We start from the raw sequence: 18,388 nt of genomic DNA on the forward strand, positions 1-18,388 counted from the left end.
TGCGTTGCCAGACTTTTAAGAATTTGTATGCTCTTGAAGGACCCTAAGAAGAATTGGTTCGGAAATATTGCACAGATCCATCCGTGGCGGCAAAAACGGACGTTGACGTAAATTGTTATTTTACTGCACAGTAACAACGCAAAAATGGGAAAATGGCCCATTATCCTCCTTGTAATTATTTAATATTATACTATAGCAAAGTAAAGAGAGGATTTTTTAAAGTCAAACAAAATGAATTATTTTCAGGTACCACGGACATTTGTTACTAAGTCACATTATTGCTAAGTTCGCAATCCATAAGAGAATCGTGCTGCAAGGTATGCTACTATTTCTTTAATAAGTTTTTTTAAATGTAACAACCAAAATCTTAAGTTTAAACATTTTTTTGAGACATCATTGAACATTACGTTTTAACTTAAAACTAATGAATAATTTAAATCTAACCTAATTTACTAAAAAGGATATTTAACGTAAGAAAAGTTTCTAAACGAAATGCTAGGAACAGAGATAGAAGGTTAATATAATTGTTACGTGGTTTTGAAGAATTTATATAGAATTAAAATATTTTATATGTTATTTCTATTAAGAAAAAGAAGACCAGTTTCTCAGTCAAATCAGTTCTAAGACAGATCAAAGACAAAGTCTAGTTAAGGGTGAGTCTCCCGGGCTAATAGTAGTAATCTATCAATTGTTGTTTCCAGTCTTCCACAGTCTTTTGAAGGCCCACGCAGTGGAAGCGCGTGGGGTCGTACGCGCAGCGCTGGAAATCCTAACTCCAGCAATGCCCCAACGTATGGAAGATGGCAACACGATGCTCACACACTGGACTAAGAAGATCATCGTTGAAGATGGACATTCAGTGCAGCAGCTCTTCCATATACTGCAGCTGGTTGTTAGGCATTATAAGGTATGTAGGAGACAATTCATAACTTTGGTTGGAAATGGAAAATGGAAATATCTACTGGCGACTAAGAAAACTCATTAAGAATATCGGTAATGACGCGAATTGGCTGCCAAATCAAATATTTTATTTCGACTCAAAATATAAAATATTTTCTAGAATATAAAAAAAACATATAATTAAAAAAAAAATTAATTAAACGGTTTAATTAAAAAAATATTTCTTAATTCAGGTCCTTGTAGCATAACTAAATCAAAGAAAAAATTAAGCAATGTCGAACAATTTCCTATATTTCCTAAATTTGTCGTGTCCAAATATTGTTACGAAATGGCCTGAATTAAATTATTCTTGATTCTTGTATAACTTAAAAGCATTTCAAATTTATGACAGTTTCACGAGAGGCGCTATTACATAATATAAGATAATTCAAATTTATATATAGTTACCCTAGTTTTCAGGAGCCCAATCTAGTACAGGTTTCAATTATATTACAGATATATTAATATTTCTAAAGATTTTGATATCCTACAATTAACAATAAACGCGTATTTCCTCAGGTTTATTACCCGGTTCGACACGCGCTAGTAGGTCATATGGTGGCAGCAATGCAGCGACTAGGTCTCTCTGGCACCGCTTCATTGGAACACCGCCGACTAGCAGTTGACTTAGCAGAGGTAGCCCTCAAGTGGGAGCTGCAGAGGATACGCGACTACAGTCCTGATGAGGCTGTTGTGAGTTATTCATAATGACTAATATAATATTTAATATATTTTAATATACATTATTTAAGACAAAATACTTTTAAATTAATCGTCGCAATTTGTGATGAGTTCACACTTTCTTGGGTGATCACAACGGCGAGATTTTTACTCATTCCCAAGTGTTTAAAATGTCTTTTAACATCTTTAATTATAGTAGCTGGCTAGATTTAAATAATATGACGACTCATTGGTCTAGTGGTTAGTACCCCTGGCTGCGAATCCATGGGTCCCGGGTTCGATCCCCGGCTGAGACAAACATCGATGTGATAAGCATTTGGTGTTGTGCTTAGGTCTTGGGTGTTTAAATATGTATTTATATGTCTATCTATCTATAATATGTATGTATATCCGTTGCCTAGTACCCATAACACAAGCTTCATCAGCTTAGTATGGGACTAGGTCAATTGGTGTGAATTGTCAAAAAAAAAATATATATATACTGTATATTCTATTCTGGCTAAAGAGTTGCTTGTTTTATTATTAGTAATAAAATGTACGTAATTTTTTTATCAATTGTATTTTTAATTGTAGATTTATGTAGTACTAACTGTAGTTCATTAGTAATGTCCGTGGGATAATATATAAAAAAATATATCTGAAGAACGGTGGAACTTTGTACAATGAAATTACTTCGATCTTGAATGACTGTTGAGTAAATAATAATAGGAAAAATATTAAGGTATTCACGAATAGTATTTCAACGTTAAGGATATAAATGAATAAGTGTTATGTAATCACAGGCAGGAACATCAACAAGTGGGGCAATCAAGCGCATATCCTCTGAGGACAGTAGTAGCGATGCTCGAAAAGCCCTAAACACGGGTTGGGCCAGTCCGCAGGCCGCTAGTTCCCGAGAGCCGGACGCCGCGAAACCCCTAGAGAGACAACATGTTGATGTCGTAGTCAATCTATTATTGAGACTTGCTTGCCAGGTATTTATTGGTATATTTAAGTTAAAGTGGAATAATATTAAATTTATTTGTAAATTTATCTTATTTTTAATTAATTTTTTTTTCTATTATGCTAATATACCCGTTAGTACAGGTTTTATTAAATTATCAAAATTGATAGCTAAGTATACATTACATAACAAACTTAAGAAAATTTATTTAAACTTAAATGTAATTGCTTTGCTTTGTTCCATTAGTTTTGTCTAAGTAACTATGTCTTAATTATGTCGGCAAAACTACACAATATGTAGTTTTGCACTGTTTATTTTATTTTTAGTTACCCTCCTTTTTATTTATTTAGTTTAGTTGTTCTATATAGATAGGGTATAATATAATCGTATTATTTTCATATAATCTTAATTTATCATACCATTATGTCGTGTTAGTTATCCGCATGTATTAAAAGATGCACAGTTGACGACCCCATCGCAGGTTAACGAGGCTGTGGGCGGGGCCTCGGTGGCAGGGGGCGCGGCCACTACAGCAGCAGCCAATAGCAGTGCTGCAGTTGGAGTGGGCGGATCCCCCGCCGAGCAACTATCAAGGCGGTGTGTTTTATTGCTGAAGGCCGCGCTCAAGCCTGACGTCTGGCCACATCTATGTGAACCGAAACTCGCGTGGTTGGATAAGGTAATGCATATTAAAAGTTTTGGGTGTAACAAAGTAATACAAATTTGTCTTATGTTAAACAAAATATGTAATTTTTACTAAAAGTCTTTTCTCATACCTGAGGTCGTAGGTTCGATCCCTGGCTGTACACCAATGGAATTTATTTCTATATGCGCATTTAACATTTGCTCGAACGGTGAAGGAAATCATCGTGAGGAATTGACATGTTTTAGACCCAAAAAGTCGACAGCGTGTGTCAGGCACTGGAGGCTGATCACCTACTTAGAATTAAAAATGATCATGAAACAGATTTAGAAATCTGAGGCCAAGACCTAAAGAGGTTGGATTTTGTTTTCTTTTATATACGACTATCAATCAAATATTATGAAACAGTTTTTATGTAGCTCCTGATTTCTTTTACTAGCAAAGCTTACCTTTATTACAGGTTTTCTCAACCGCAGAGAGTAACGCCAACGCGTCCACGGGCCTTGAACTCTTAGTATTCCTGTTGGGAGTTCTACGCCGCGATCAAATTCTTGCAGCTCTGAAGCCGCTACACCGCGGTCTATCGGCGTGTGTGGCGTCCACTAATCCCAAGATAGTTCGACTAACACACAATTTGTTGGCTAAGCTTACTGCGCTGTTCCCCACCGAACCCTCTGGTGCTGCCCAGGCTTCTAAGGTGAGTTTAGTTTAATATTCTTTTTGCCAAGTATTCACCAAATACGAAACATCTTTTTTTATTTCTTTATTCAGAAATGAGAGCGCGTGGCCTTTGAAAGGGCTTTAAGGCAAGTCATATTTGACTTATTAGGTTATGAAATATGAAGAAAAAAGTAAACGGATATAATATTATGATTTAAAGGAAACACTTTTTTTAACTGATTGAAGCTATGTATTTTTATAAACTTATAATTTTTACATGATTTTAAATTTTATTTCCGACGTTTCTGATATAACTCTTAAAATAATATAACTTTTTCTACAGCTGTGGATACGTTTTGACATTCAATACCTTTTGTCTTCAGTCACCGTGACCACGCACGCTGTAAAGCACGCGAAACGTCGGATTTTTCTTTAAATGTGTAAAAGTTATGATAGTAAAATACTATAATATATGATGTTGACACAGAAACGTGTCTGTATTTATTACTTTAGAAAAGATTATATCACCGATATGGTTATCTATTTTAAAAAATTCTAAAATGGACAGTACAGTAAAGGTTTTAATTTTACAAAGTTTATCGAAACTTCGCACCCTTTTAATGACAAACACTTGTTTACAACATACTGTCTTTCTCATAAATCATACAGATGATAATTTTTTCTTAACTATTTACTTTGTTTTCAGTACGAAGAATTGGAGACATTGTACGCGTGCGTAAGCAAGTACGCGTTCGAAGGTCTGGCGACGTATGAAAAATCCGCGCCCGGAACTGGTGCTAATTCGCTTTTGGGGCCTTTAATGATGTTGAAGGTAGTTATTATTATTTAAGTTTAATTTAGTATTAATCTAATCTTATGCTACTGATAAAACTTTGTATAGACAAAAATGGTGAGGTTAAAATTAATGATTCTGATATATTTAAGTAAATATTATTGATATTAAAACAATTTAAATAGGTTAGGCTTTTATGTCAGTGGCACTATTAAATAGGGTATATTTTTGTCTTAAGGCAAGATTCAGAAGCGAGACTGATTTGCGTTCGTCAAAATTCAATATGTGTTCGCGTACGGGAGTCTCACTTGGCGATAAGTCTTGTTTCTGAATATCACTCTTAGGCAGCGATTGTATTCTAGTGAAAAGCTAACCTATCTGCGGAAAACTTTTATATTTTATTTAGAAAATTACTTAAAACGTGTGCATATATTTAATAAATAATTAATTCATCTTAAACAATCTAATCTGAAAATTAAGGGAAAAGTTAACTTACTTTAAAGAGTAAAATTGTGTCAGATTGTGTTTATTACAATAATGGCCTAACCTATAAAGAGAAAAACATTTATATATTTATCCCAGGCATGTTGCACTTCGAGTCCGGGCTACGTGGACAGACTATTGCTGCCTCTGATGCGGGTTTTGCAGAGAATGGCCCGAGACCACGTCGCACCGAATCCTGATAACGCTACTTCGGATTTACTTGTAAGTATTTTTTACCAAATAAAACATTTCACATCAGTAAATTAAGTACACATATTTATATAAAAATGTAACACAACTTGAAACTCGTGGAATTATCCTTGCAAAATATGTATAGGCAAATCTCTAGCATTTAATTAATTGGAAGAAAATTGTGTATAGAAAATTTGCTACAGAGTTATTTTCTTTAGATTTTAGCATTGGACTTACTGAAAGCAAGGGTGTCAGTGATGCCAGTCGAAACAAGGAAGACATTCATCGGAACGATTCTCGTCGGGTTGATAGAGAAAACGAGTGATGCAAAGGTATGCATTTATATAATTAATAAGATATTATTTACCATATTCTCAACTTTTACGACTTTTTGCATCTAAATTAGCTTTCCATACTTAATAAAAACTTTTTAATTTATTAAATTGCATAGGATTATAAAGCCCATTGATGCCATGGTTTAGTTAGCAAGAAAATTGTGTGAAGGACAAATAATATCATTTACTTTTGCTAGACGAAATGTTGGAGAGACATTAAAATGATGTTTCACAATTTCAATGTTTTCTAGTTTTCCTAATAATCAAACCAGGTAGTCTGAGCGGTATTGGCATTACCATTAATGGTGTTTTTAAATTCCTTAGGTAATGAAAGCCATTACCCGTATGGTTGAAGAATGGGTAAAGAATCGTGGTACAGCAAATACAAGTGCTCTGGCGGCGCCATCTCTCAGAGAAAAGTCCATTCTTCTCGTGAAGCTTATGCAATATGTGGAGAAACGGTTTCCGGATGATCTGGAATTGAACGCTCACTTCTTGGATCTTGTCAACTATGTTTATAGGTAATAGCTTAGTTATATTGTGTACATTATTTCTTTAATGTGTTGCTTTACTTGAATATCTGAGATTTAAAAAATACAGGAATGTTATATAAAACTAAAATTAATAAATGTTAGACTTAAAATATTTTTTGTAATATTCCCGCATATACGGGAAGATTATTAATTTTTTTTTAGCATGGCATAATTTATAAGTTGGGTCATAAATTTAATTAATATAACAGGATTTCCAAGTAAAATAAATGACTAAATGTATAAAAATGTGATTGCTCCATTATTTATATCATTATACAAATAACAAATTTCCACTTATTGACATAATCTTTACACATTTAAAGAAATCTACTAATTACTATTAATCAATCAATCAGCGCGCGAGGTGCGATCCGTTTCACAATTTGACGGTTTCACTTCGATAGATTACAATCTACCGAATAATAATACGTTAAATTGTAAGCAGTACGCTGAGGTTCACAATCTTTCGACAGTTTATAATCTCACGAGATAGATTACAATCTAACGGTGTTTACAATTTTACGTTAACACATACATAACTTAAATCCGGTAAAAAGGGGTTTCTTTAAATTTCCACTATTAATCTCACTAAACACATTTTGACTGGTCAGATTGTTCTGCCAAAGAGATAATGCAGGCTAGCCCAGAATGGACAGTCGGAGTTGTACAAAAAAATGCTTTTCTTTTCTTAATTATTTGTTATTTTATTTGCAAGTAACGGTCACAGAATAAAGGCTTTATTCATTATAAATCTAATTAATCTCTATACAGGGACGAACAACTGAAAGTAACAGAACTATCGATGAAGCTAGAGCCAGCTTTCCTAGCGGGTCTACGCTGCACGCAGCCGAACATACGTGCCAAGTTCTTTGAAGTGTACGACGCGAGCGTTAAGAAGAAACTATTTGATCGTATTCTTTACATCATCTGCTCTCAGAACTGGGAACATATTGGACAACATTTCTGGATAAAACAGTGTTTGGAGTTGCTGCTTGTCACATGCGTTTCGAGTGAGTATTGGTTGCTTTACATAGTAAAGTAGTTATACATAGTTTTGCATATGTTTTTTTTTGCATTATGCGCTTTTATAGGTGACTGTTGATACTTTCTTTTTAAATAAGGGTACTTTAATATTCATAATAACCTTCTTACAAAATTTTCCTTTCTTTGTAATCATAGAGTTACTAGAACTAAAAGTCTTCTATACGTACCTATGGCTCGCTTTTTACTAGTACTTAGGCTCGCTACTTTTAATGATCCAGTGAATAGGCTGTCCCGCTATTACAACTTCATTTCTAACATTGATGAAAATATTGATATATTTTACATCAATCTTTCAAGTTACCGTAACTTTGTTTATCTATTTAGCTTCAGGTATTATTATATTTTTTTTGTTTATCTTTTTAGTTTAAAAAAAATATATTTTGTGGTTGTTTGTTTAATTTTTTCCCTTAATAGCTTCTTTATGTTCTAATGTAATTGATGTGTATGTGTACGTGTGTGAAATTTGTGATGTCATATTTTTTTGTATTTTTTATGCACACACATTGTTTCAGAACTTATAAATATACATAAAAAACAGTTATAATAAATAAAAAGTTGCGCTACATACCAAGGTCTTGGCTCCAGATTTCTGCTTCTATTTGGTGTTTTTTTATAACCAACTTAATTTCATTTTAATTATTGTAATATGAATTATCTTTTACGTAGAATTATATTAAGGTATATATTTTGTATACATATGAAGTAAAAAGCGCGTACTATGGTAGTTAAAGCGACGACTCCGGTTCTAGTATTAAAATAATTGTAGTTTTATAATTATTTTAGTAATGTAATAAACATTTGCAGCTACCCAAATTCGACTGTCTAACACAAAATATCTTCTGCCCAATATCACTGCGGTGATAAACTGGGCAGATAGCGAAGAGCGAAAGTCTTTCGCGATCTTTAGCAACGTGAAAGAAGAGTCGTCCGATGGATTCAGTGACTCCCTTGACCCCGACAAGGAAGACGTCTTAGATATGGACTTGGACTCCAATTCTACACAAAAGGAAGATTTGACTAAAAATGTTCCTAACAGGTGAGGGCCTAAGTAATCCAAAAATAAATAATATATTATTCAACCAGTATCATAACGTTCTTTTAGATAAAGATTTTATTTTTCACTTTAACTACTTCTAACAACCTATATACTTGGTTTTTTGTTTAATATTTAACTATAGGTAGTAGTTTATTTTGTGGTTAAAGAAGCATTGAAATATGGCTATACTTCCGTATCAATAAAATAGATTTTATAGCCCATGAGTTAATAATAAATAAGTATTATGGGAAAAATGCATTTTCTACTTCGAAGTGAAGCTATATAGCTTTATAGAATTAAACTTTTATTTACGTTTGGAAATTTTACATGTTTATGAAAATTTTGTTTGAGACCCTTTTACTTTTAGGATTTTTTTATATGATGCTTATTATTTTTTATTTATTTGTGTTTAGGCAGCGAACACTAAATCAAATAATAGCAAAGCAATCCGAGTTCCTTGAATTGGCTCGGCGCGTGCGCACAGAACAGTTAGTAGCCGCGGCTGCGCAGCTTTGTCATATGGACGAAACACTGGCACACTACACTTGGTTGAGGCTGTTCCCTAAGCTCTGGACCACTTTTGATGAAAGGCAACTCCCGGTAAGTCTATGTGGTATTTACTTCGGGCATAGGCAATACGTAATTTTTCTGACTTGTTGTAACTTTTCTTGCTAAGCTTATAGTATATATTAATTGTTTAAGAACTTATAATAAGCAATAAATGAGATGATATATATTTATCATAAGTGTTCATCACAAGCCTAATCATTTAATGTAAACAAATATATTATATATATCACGATCACACATACAAACTTTGCTTTTATGAGCTAATATTGTTCCTATATACTCACTTATAATGTAGCTTTATATTAGTGAAATAATTTTCGATATCGGATCAGAAGTTTCATACCTTTTTATAAGAGGAGATTCAAATATCGGTAAAAGATCTGTGACATATATTTTATAACAATAATATTTTTATTGCAGACTATTATGAATGAAATAGTTCCATTCATAATCTCGGGAGTCCACGTTATTCAACCGCACCTGCCAATAAGCGCTTTACACACGTTTATTGAAGCATTGGCGCGGTGTAACCCACCAATCTCTATCAAACCGTAAGTATTCAGTTATGGTGTAGAATCCTATAGAGGAATGTATTTTTATACAAGCACTATTGTATATTGTAATACGCCTTATGTCTAATACGCCATTACAGTTTTTGAGAATTAAAAGTAATAATAAAATAATATCACAATATGTCACGGAATAGACTCTGAATAGAGGATAAAACCGAACTAAAAAAAATTTATTAACACTTCGATGAAAGTATATAGAAATACAGTATAGTACGTACCGCTTTCGTGCGATCTCTTCTAGGCAAACACTGTGAGAAAAAAAAATTAGATAAGGTGAGCAAACAAGTGCAAAACTACATAAGACATATATTTACTTGGCAACATTAATGGAACAAAGCAAAGCAATTAAAACATATGTAAACATTGAAAGGGTCAATAAAAAAAAAATATATTTTAGAAAATTTATAAGTAACATTAATTCACTTAACTACAACGAATTTCACAGAATAATAACTAATTTTATTTGTATACAGTCCAATGATGAAATATCTCGGCAAAACTCACAATTTATGGCACCGGATGACCCTGAATCTTGAGCAAATGGCCATCGATCAAGCGGCTGGAAAGTCGAGTCGGGATGCGCTTGAAATCTACGATTACGATGTAGAAAGCACAACACCATCTGTAAGTCAATATTTATATATTTACTAGTGGACCCGACAGACGTTGTCCTGCATGATATTTCAAGCAATTAGTAAAGCCGACCCGACTGCAGCGCCATCTGGCGGGCTGATTTGTGAATCTAAACCATTCCCAGATCCCCTTAAACACACAAAAAATTTCATCAAAATCGGTCCATCGTTTGAGAGAAGTTCAGTGACATACACACTCATAGAGGAATTATATATATAAAGATGCCATAATTTTAAACCTTACTCTTGCTCTCTCTCTTACCAAGAACCTACGTTCACGGCTGCATATGTATAAACAGAAAATTTTTTAGAGTGAGGGTACTTTATCAGTAGAAGTTGAAGTCCAATTATTACAGTACCGTTACAAATGAATAAACTCGACAAATATTTTTTTAGGTAATTTAATCTTAGTACTTTAAATATTTAGGTATCATCGCGTCTGAAGTTCAGGGTTTAGTAGGACCAGAATTAAGTTTAGTTTAGGTTTTTTTCCGTTTTTTTTTGCTTTATTATATATATAATTCTTCTGTGAGTGTGTATGTCACTGAACTTCTCTCAAACGACTGGACCGATTTTGATGAAATTTTTTGTGTGTGTTCAAGGGGATCTGGGAATGGTATAGATTCACAAATCAGCCCGCCAGATGGCGCTGCAGTCGGTACTTTCATACTTTGCTTTACTAATCAAAGACAACGTCTGTCGGGTCCACTAGTATATATTATAAACTAAAAGTACAAAAAAAACACTAAAAGTTTTGACCTTGGCGCCTGTGGGTCAACATCATAGTACAAATTTTAAATTCCTTATAAAGACGTAATACAGTTAATAAAAAAAACGGAAGGATAACACAAGCGAGAGAAAATAAGAACATTTTCCTTATGTAATTAGATCTGTTATATTAATTTGTTTTCAATATATTTATATTTTTAGGAAATAATGGAGTCATTGAGTGACATGTACGAGCTTCTTCAAGAGGAAGACATGTGGTCCGGACTATGGCAGAAACACGCGCGGTATCGCGAGACAAACGTCGCCATCGCGTACGAACAACAAGGATTCTTTGAACAAGCACAGGTACTTCTAGTTATTGTTACCAATAATATTATGTATGTATATTATACAGTATAATAATCTGAATTTTGAAAAGGACTGTTAACTCTAACTTTAAGTAAACATTTATCAACTATACTAAACAACATTTGACTGAGAGAAATAACATTTTCAGACTAAGAAGGGAGCGTTCAAGTATTACGTAACGAATTTTGGGGGCGGGGTAAAACGTTACGATGCGAGGCGGGGATTGAATTACGCGTTATTGTTAATATTATTTTCGACATTCCAGTACTTTACACCACATAATCGTAACTTTTAGGTATAAAGAGTCACTGGGTGGTCACAAAACGTTTTCCTATACTTAAGTACAGTACTGTACTTGGTACAGAAAAACGTTACGGTGCGTTACATGAGGGGCGGGGGGGTGTCAATAGTAAAGCTATAGTTTTAGCAATATTCTCTTTTCCTTGATAATATTCCTTTAAGACAAGTTGTAGGGGTTGCTTTTCTTACCATGCTTTCTGTCACTCAGTATTATTTGCGCATTGTTGCACAAATTGTACTGGGTTGTTGCTTCAATCAATTAAACATGCGCCAACTGGCTGTGTCTACCGCCTGAATAATAGGGTAACACTGTTCTTATTAGAATAAAGCTAATACCATTTTTTTATATTATATAATTGATATTTCAGGCAGCATATGACGTAGCGATGGCCAAATTGAAGCAGGAGTATTCTGCGAATCCATCATCATACAATATGCATAAAGAGTGCAATCTATGGACTCAGCATTGGATAAAGTGTGCCAAAGAATTGAACCAATGGGACTCGTTACTTGAGCTCGGATTGACGAGAAATGTACGAGACCCGTTCTTGATTCTGGAAAGTTCTTGGAGGAATCCAAATTGGCCCACTATGAAAGAAGCGCTTGCTGAAGTGGAATATAATTGTCCCAAAGAATTAGGTATGTAGCTTGGCGAGATTGAGGATTTTTAATTATAATAATTGCCTGGTACAACTATTATATATAGGTAACACTGCCTGGTAATTTTAGAAACGTATATATTTAGAAAAAGAACAAAATTTTAAGAAATTTTAATAGGAACGATTTCTAGACAATCAGAGCGCTTTTGTGCATAGGCATTCCTGGTTGGCTGACACATACCTAATGTAAAGTGATGCCCATGGCCACTCAAACTGCCAGGAGGTGAGATGCCGGCCTTTTTGGAGTTGGTACGCTCTTAGTGTCTTTGGTTCGGGTTGTCTCTCTCTCTAAAATATGGCGAAGGAACCGATGGCTGGCCATGCATCATACTCGTGAATGGGTGCTACTTGTGGTGACTGGTCGTACTTGAATTCGTGTATGCGGTGATGTTAGTTATTTCGATTATGTGTTTGCGTGTTGTTTCCACGAGAATGTAAGTGCGTGCTTTTATTTCACCATGCCTCCTGCTGATAGAGGATAAATCTGTGTTTTTAATTTATTTTATTACTATTTATTACTTAAGATGTCATGTGGAACATGGTGTAAAGGTTGCAGCTCCTTACATACATTTTGTAAAACAAAAAACTTGGCGACTAAAAAGAGTGAGTGGCAGAGAGTTTATTGCCAGTTCTTCTATTCCGTTCTATGCTCTTGATTTGAGAACTGGCAGTAAATGTAAAATTATAAGCATTTAATATGTATTTTTTATGTTTCTTTTTCTTTTTTGGAGTTCATAAGTGTACATAGTGTTACTTATATTAATAAACAATTTTGACTTTGACTTAGCATCTTGAAGGATGACCGATGATGATGACCGGAAATATTTTCATTTCGATAATAGTTCTTAACCAGCATTTATTTATTTATTTATTTATTTAATTATAAGTAATCTTACAGCTAACATACAAAATATTACAAAACAAACACTTATACAGTACAAAAAGCCAAAACAGATTACATAGATATACAATATTATATAAGAAAAATGTAACAAATAAGCGCATCAATAGAAAAAATATATGCAGAGAACTGAAATTTAATATTTAAAACAAAAAATAATACCAAATACAACCTAAACAAAATTCGAGTCTTCCCGCCCCTTCAAATATTTTCTCACATGTTCCTTGGTGAGGTGGAAAATATCAAATTCCTCATAATTAGTGTTATAGTTAGATAAAACCCGAAACATTGGTGAATTATGCAGGTAATTCGAGTTCGTACGAGGCACATGGAACAATTTTGAGTGTCTTGTCGCATATTTAGAAGGAATTTTAAAAGAAATTAACGACAGCAAATAGGGGCTATCGATCCGCCCATTAAGGATACCATGTAAAAAAAGCAGGTCTTGCTGACTTCGCCGACTTTCTAATGAGTCTAAATTAAAATAATTGCAAGAATGCGCATAACTATCGAAGCATTGGTATTTTTTAAAACTAAGGAATTTTACAAACTTTTTTTGTATATTTTCTATTTCTTTTTTATACTTAGTATAATATGGAGACCACATAACACTCGCATACTCCAGCACGCTTCTAACATAAGCAAAATATAAGCTTTTAATGCAATGTATGTTATTAAATGTCTTGCATGACCGCTTGACAAATCCTAGTTGCATATACGCTTTGCCTGTTATGTCATCGATATGTTGTGATAGGCCCATTTTTTCATCTAATAGTATTCCCAGGTCTTTTACTAATTTTACTTGTTTTATTGGGGTGTTATCGATTTTGTAAGTGTATTGAATTTTTTTGTTTTTACGCGAAAAAGTTATCTTATTACATTTGTTTATATTTATTGAAAGTTTATTTTGTTTATAGTATATTTCTAACCTATTAAGATCTTGTTGAATTTGATTACAGTTATCTATTGATTTTATTCTTAAGAAAATTTTTTGGTCATCCGCGAACATAAGATGTTTAGAAAAGTGAAAACAATATTTTATATCGTACAAATAAGCATTAAATAATAATGGGCCAAGTATTGAACCTTGGGGTACTCCTGATGTAATGTTAGTGAACATGCTTTTGTACCCGCATATTACTGTTGCTTGCCGTCTGTTAGTTATGTATGACTTTATCCATCTGTAAAGGTCACCACGTATTCCAAGGGAGAAAAGCTTATGTAACAGGATAATATGATCAACGCGATCAAAAGCTTTTTCTATATCCGTGTAGATAGCGTCAATTTGGTCACCCTCATCCATACCTCTCAGTATATAGTCAGTAAAAATAGTCAAATTAGAAACTGTTGAGCGATTTTTAGTAAAGCCGTGTTGTTGCTCCGGTAGTTGTTTAGCATTATATATTTTTTTCAGGTTGGGTGGTAAACCTCTACCGTGGTTACCTATGCATATGTGCACACGGCGAACAGCAGTTAGGCGGTGTAGAGAGACACGCTGAAGCGGCGGCAGCACAATGTCTGCGAGAGTGGCGCCGTCTGCCTAAGCTGGTTTCACATGCTCATCTGCCGCTATTGAGAGCTGCCCAACAGTTAATGGAGCTGAGCGAGGCTGCTCAAATACATACCGTAAGATCTATTGTCATAGTCATACATCCACGTCAACTTCTTTGTCCGGAAGTTACTAGAACATAATAGAGATACAGTCAAAACCATTTAAGACGACATCGTTTAGAACAACTTACCGCTCATATAGACTAAAATTAAATGCCCCGGCTGATTTCTATTGTATAAGTTACTTAATAACAACATCATCGGCTGCTATCGGTTTTTACGACCAAATATGAGTAGCCCCTTCGATCTCGTTATAACAGATTTTGATTCTATAAATAAATACTGTATAACTTATAGTACGAGATCCAGCTGCAAGATCACGTTCTTTATTAAAAGAAGACGTTCTTTGCGTATGTAATGAAAATCTAATTTCTAAGTACAATTGGGAGAATCTTTTTGCCAAGATGCCAATCTAAATTTATCAACAATTAATGTTAATTAAAATAGTATTAATTTACATTAAAAAAATCTAATAAATTTTGATTGGTATGTAACACAATGAACGTAAGTTATCTTGCAGCCGGGTTTTACACTAGTGAATAGGTCCTACCTTAATCTTGATATGTACGTAAAATAACTGAACTATAGTGAACTAGTTCGTCATTTATGCAACACATGAATTATTAGATTTCCTTATAGACAGCTGTTAAATTACTATTTCAGAAAACAAAGTGCTCCATTATCGTGGTAATAAGCAATACTAATTATGTTTTTTTAAATATATGTAAATCCTTGTATCAGTGCAGATATAAGTCTGTCTGATAATAATAAATAAATGGTAATAACAGAATGTAAAAAAATATTAATTCATATTTACATCTAAATAATGTAACTTATCAAAACTTTGATATTTTTTTATGTTGACTATTGATTCTAAGTTCTTAAGTCTATGATTTAATTCCTAATTGGTTACCTATTAGATCACATAAACCATTGCAGGGCCTAGTACACAGTCGTCCAACATCGCTACACGATATGAAAGCAATTGTGAAGACATGGCGCAACCGCTTGCCCGTGGTGGCCGACCCATTATCCCACTGGGGTGCCATTTTCACCTGGAGACAGCACCACTACCAGTTCATCGCCTCTCATTACGACTCGCAAGCCGATCATGCCTCCAACCATAGTATGTTGGGAGTACATGCTAGTGCCCAGGTATTTTTGTCATTTAGGATGTTATTTTTTGAAGTGAAAACTTCTTTAGCGGCGTTGTACACTTTTTTTTGGAATGGGTAAAAAACTCGCGTCAGGACACATGACCTGATCGAAAATTCGTAAGACGGGTGGAGAGTAGACCGCTGTCGAGGCGTATTTCATGTGATATAAATTTTCATGTTTGTGTACGATAGCGCAATAAATAAATATTGTATTCTACCACATAAATTATAGTACTTTTATACTGAAAATTAAAGAAATATTACTCTCTAACCATTCCAAAATATCAAAAATGCACAACGTTAATATTCAAGTTTTCACTTCTGCCGGAACTCCCGGACTGCAACCCGTCGTTTTTTTTATAAATCATTACAATATAGCCTATTTTATTTGATCTGTTAATTTGTACATCTAGCAACATTCACAATAAAATAAACCATATGACGGTTTTAAACTAATTTGTCTTTGATGTTTTTAAATTAAAATTGCAATGGCAGTTGATACCAGCGCCATTGCTGCGACAAATATAATTCAGGTTGTCAATAATAAAAAAATATTCCGTATTTTATGTTTTTTGCCAAAAAAAAATTTTTACCAATAAAATTAATCTCGGAGTCGTAATATGACATTTAAAGTATTTCAATATTTTAACACGTGACTTCCTTTTGTATACGGATATGAGGTTTTGATTAATCAGCGTTTATATGAATATCTTTTATTTCCAGGCCATAATTCACTTCGCGAAAATAGCGAGAAAGCACAACCTATCTGGTGTATGTCTAGACTCACTTCACCGCATCTACACCATCCCTAGCGTCCCCATAGTGGATTGCTTCCAAAAGATCAGGCAACAAGTAAAGTGCCACATACAAATGTCGTGGACAGAAGGAAAGGACGAATTGCAGGAGGGTTTGGATATGATTGAGTCTACAAACTTCAAGTACTTCACGAAGGAGATGACGGCCGAGTTTTACGCCTTCAAAGGCCTTTTACTCGCACAATTGGGACGTTCCGAGGACGCGAATAAGGCGTTTGCGGCCGCGGTTCAACTTCACGATACATTGGTTAAGGCATGGGCTCTTTGGGGAGATTACTTAGAGCAGATATTCATAAGAGACCCGAGGCAGGTGCAAGTTGGTGTGTCTGCTATGACGTGCTTCCTACACGCGTGCAGACATCAAAATGAATCGAAATCACGAAAGTATTGTGCGAAGGTAAGCCATTTTGTGTTAAAAGCATTGCTTTAAGATATTATGTTTGTAAAGAATAAACTCAAAAACTACTGGACCGATTTCAATAATTCACCGTTAGAATACTATATTCCTGAGTTACAATTTTTTACAAAAAAAAAGCAGGCGGCTATTAAATTACTATTAAAACATAATCTCACATGATTAATGTATGTTTTATAGATCTCTTAGCAAATTAAAAAAAATCGCATACGTAACGTACACATAAATAAAGTTGGAACTTAGTTTGGATAAAAAGCCATATCGTAAAAAGGCATAAATAAAATCAGTAAACCGAAAAATTTACTAAAATCTTAATTAAGAATGAAATGTCTACTCAAATAAAGGTATGAATGTAAATTTTCAGGTGCTATGGATGCTAAGTTTTGACGACGATAAGAACAGTTTAGCTGAAGCATTAGACAAGTACAGCGTGGGCGTTCCACCCGTACAATGGTTGCCATGGATACCGCAATTGCTGTCTTGCCTAGTGCAATACGATAGCAACGTTATACTCAATCTCCTAAGTCATGTAAGTCATTAGCAAACTTCATTTAAATAAAAATACAACCAATGAGGGTAGAATTTTTAAAAATTTAATTGAGGGTAGTTTGGGATTCCATTAAATACTACTATTTTAAAGTCTTGTAGGTGATAATGGGCTTACCAATATCGTTAGGCATTGTAACCCTTACCCTTAAGAGCGGTCAGATTGTGTAGTATTCCGTTTTTAGTTTTTGTTCGGCTTCTTCTACATTATTATTATATCATTAGGCTTTTTAGTAGATAACTATGCTAGATTGTTATCTAGCATAGTACCAGCACACTAAAATAAAATTTTAATAAAATTAGTAAAAAAATATATATTCGTTTTTAATTTCTTTAATTAAAGGAAATATTAATGAAAGTATTGATTGATAAATGAATTTCCAGGTGGGTCGTCTGTACCCTCAAGCAGTGTACTTCCCCATCCGCACATTGTACCTTACTTTGAAGATAGAACAACGTGAGAGACACAAGACGGCCGAGCAGTCGGCAAATCTACCATCTACTTCTGTGGTAAGATATATTTTTAATATTATTTTTATTGAGAAAAGAGTCATTGATGTAAACAAATAAAACTATTAGTGTATATATTTACGAAAAACGGTAGTTTTATCGTTTCGTGATTTCATATTAAATTCTCTGTGTTAAAATAAATGTTCTTGTTAAGAAATCCCTAACACTGATTCTCTCAAACCGCAATCAGATAAACTTATGGAAAAATAATTTATGAAAGTTCAACTTTGATATACTTGTGTAAATCAAAGTTGAACTATTTATATATAGTGATATTTTTTAACTATTTAAAATAAAAATTCGGTTTTTATCAAACTTGGACTGTCCCATGGGTGTGATAC

General features: G+C 33.8%; 1 protein-coding gene across 3 annotated transcripts in view; it reads left to right on the plus strand.

Moving 5' to 3' along the window:
- The window catches only part of LOC125050856 (transcription-associated protein 1), a 41,762-nt gene that overhangs the window by 13,425 nt on the left and 9,949 nt on the right, over positions 1–18,388 (plus strand). For 2 of the 3 annotated variants that reach the window (XM_047650913.1, XM_047650915.1), the window contains exons 19-40: positions 247–317; positions 702–907; positions 1,459–1,632; positions 2,403–2,594; positions 3,027–3,242; positions 3,667–3,903; positions 4,573–4,698; positions 5,242–5,364; positions 5,553–5,666; positions 5,994–6,190; positions 6,974–7,212; positions 8,051–8,282; positions 8,696–8,882; positions 9,273–9,403; positions 9,898–10,048; positions 10,987–11,130; positions 11,802–12,072; positions 14,408–14,619; positions 15,544–15,759; positions 16,485–16,973; positions 17,356–17,520; positions 17,922–18,047. In XM_047650913.1, the coding sequence (XP_047506869.1) occupies positions 247–317; positions 702–907; positions 1,459–1,632; positions 2,403–2,594; positions 3,027–3,242; positions 3,667–3,903; positions 4,573–4,698; positions 5,242–5,364; positions 5,553–5,666; positions 5,994–6,190; positions 6,974–7,212; positions 8,051–8,282; positions 8,696–8,882; positions 9,273–9,403; positions 9,898–10,048; positions 10,987–11,130; positions 11,802–12,072; positions 14,408–14,619; positions 15,544–15,759; positions 16,485–16,973; positions 17,356–17,520; positions 17,922–18,047 (4,219 nt within the window). The remainder of the gene's footprint in view (positions 1–246; positions 318–701; positions 908–1,458; positions 1,633–2,402; positions 2,595–3,026; positions 3,243–3,666; positions 3,904–4,572; positions 4,699–5,241; positions 5,365–5,552; positions 5,667–5,993; positions 6,191–6,973; positions 7,213–8,050; positions 8,283–8,695; positions 8,883–9,272; positions 9,404–9,897; positions 10,049–10,986; positions 11,131–11,801; positions 12,073–14,407; positions 14,620–15,543; positions 15,760–16,484; positions 16,974–17,355; positions 17,521–17,921; positions 18,048–18,388) is intronic. The other variant, XM_047650914.1, reaches the window with a different exon arrangement.

Source organism: Pieris napi, chromosome 7 (assembly GCF_905475465.1).
Source record: "Pieris napi chromosome 7, ilPieNapi1.2, whole genome shotgun sequence".
NCBI lineage: Eukaryota > Metazoa > Arthropoda > Insecta > Lepidoptera > Pieridae > Pieris > Pieris napi.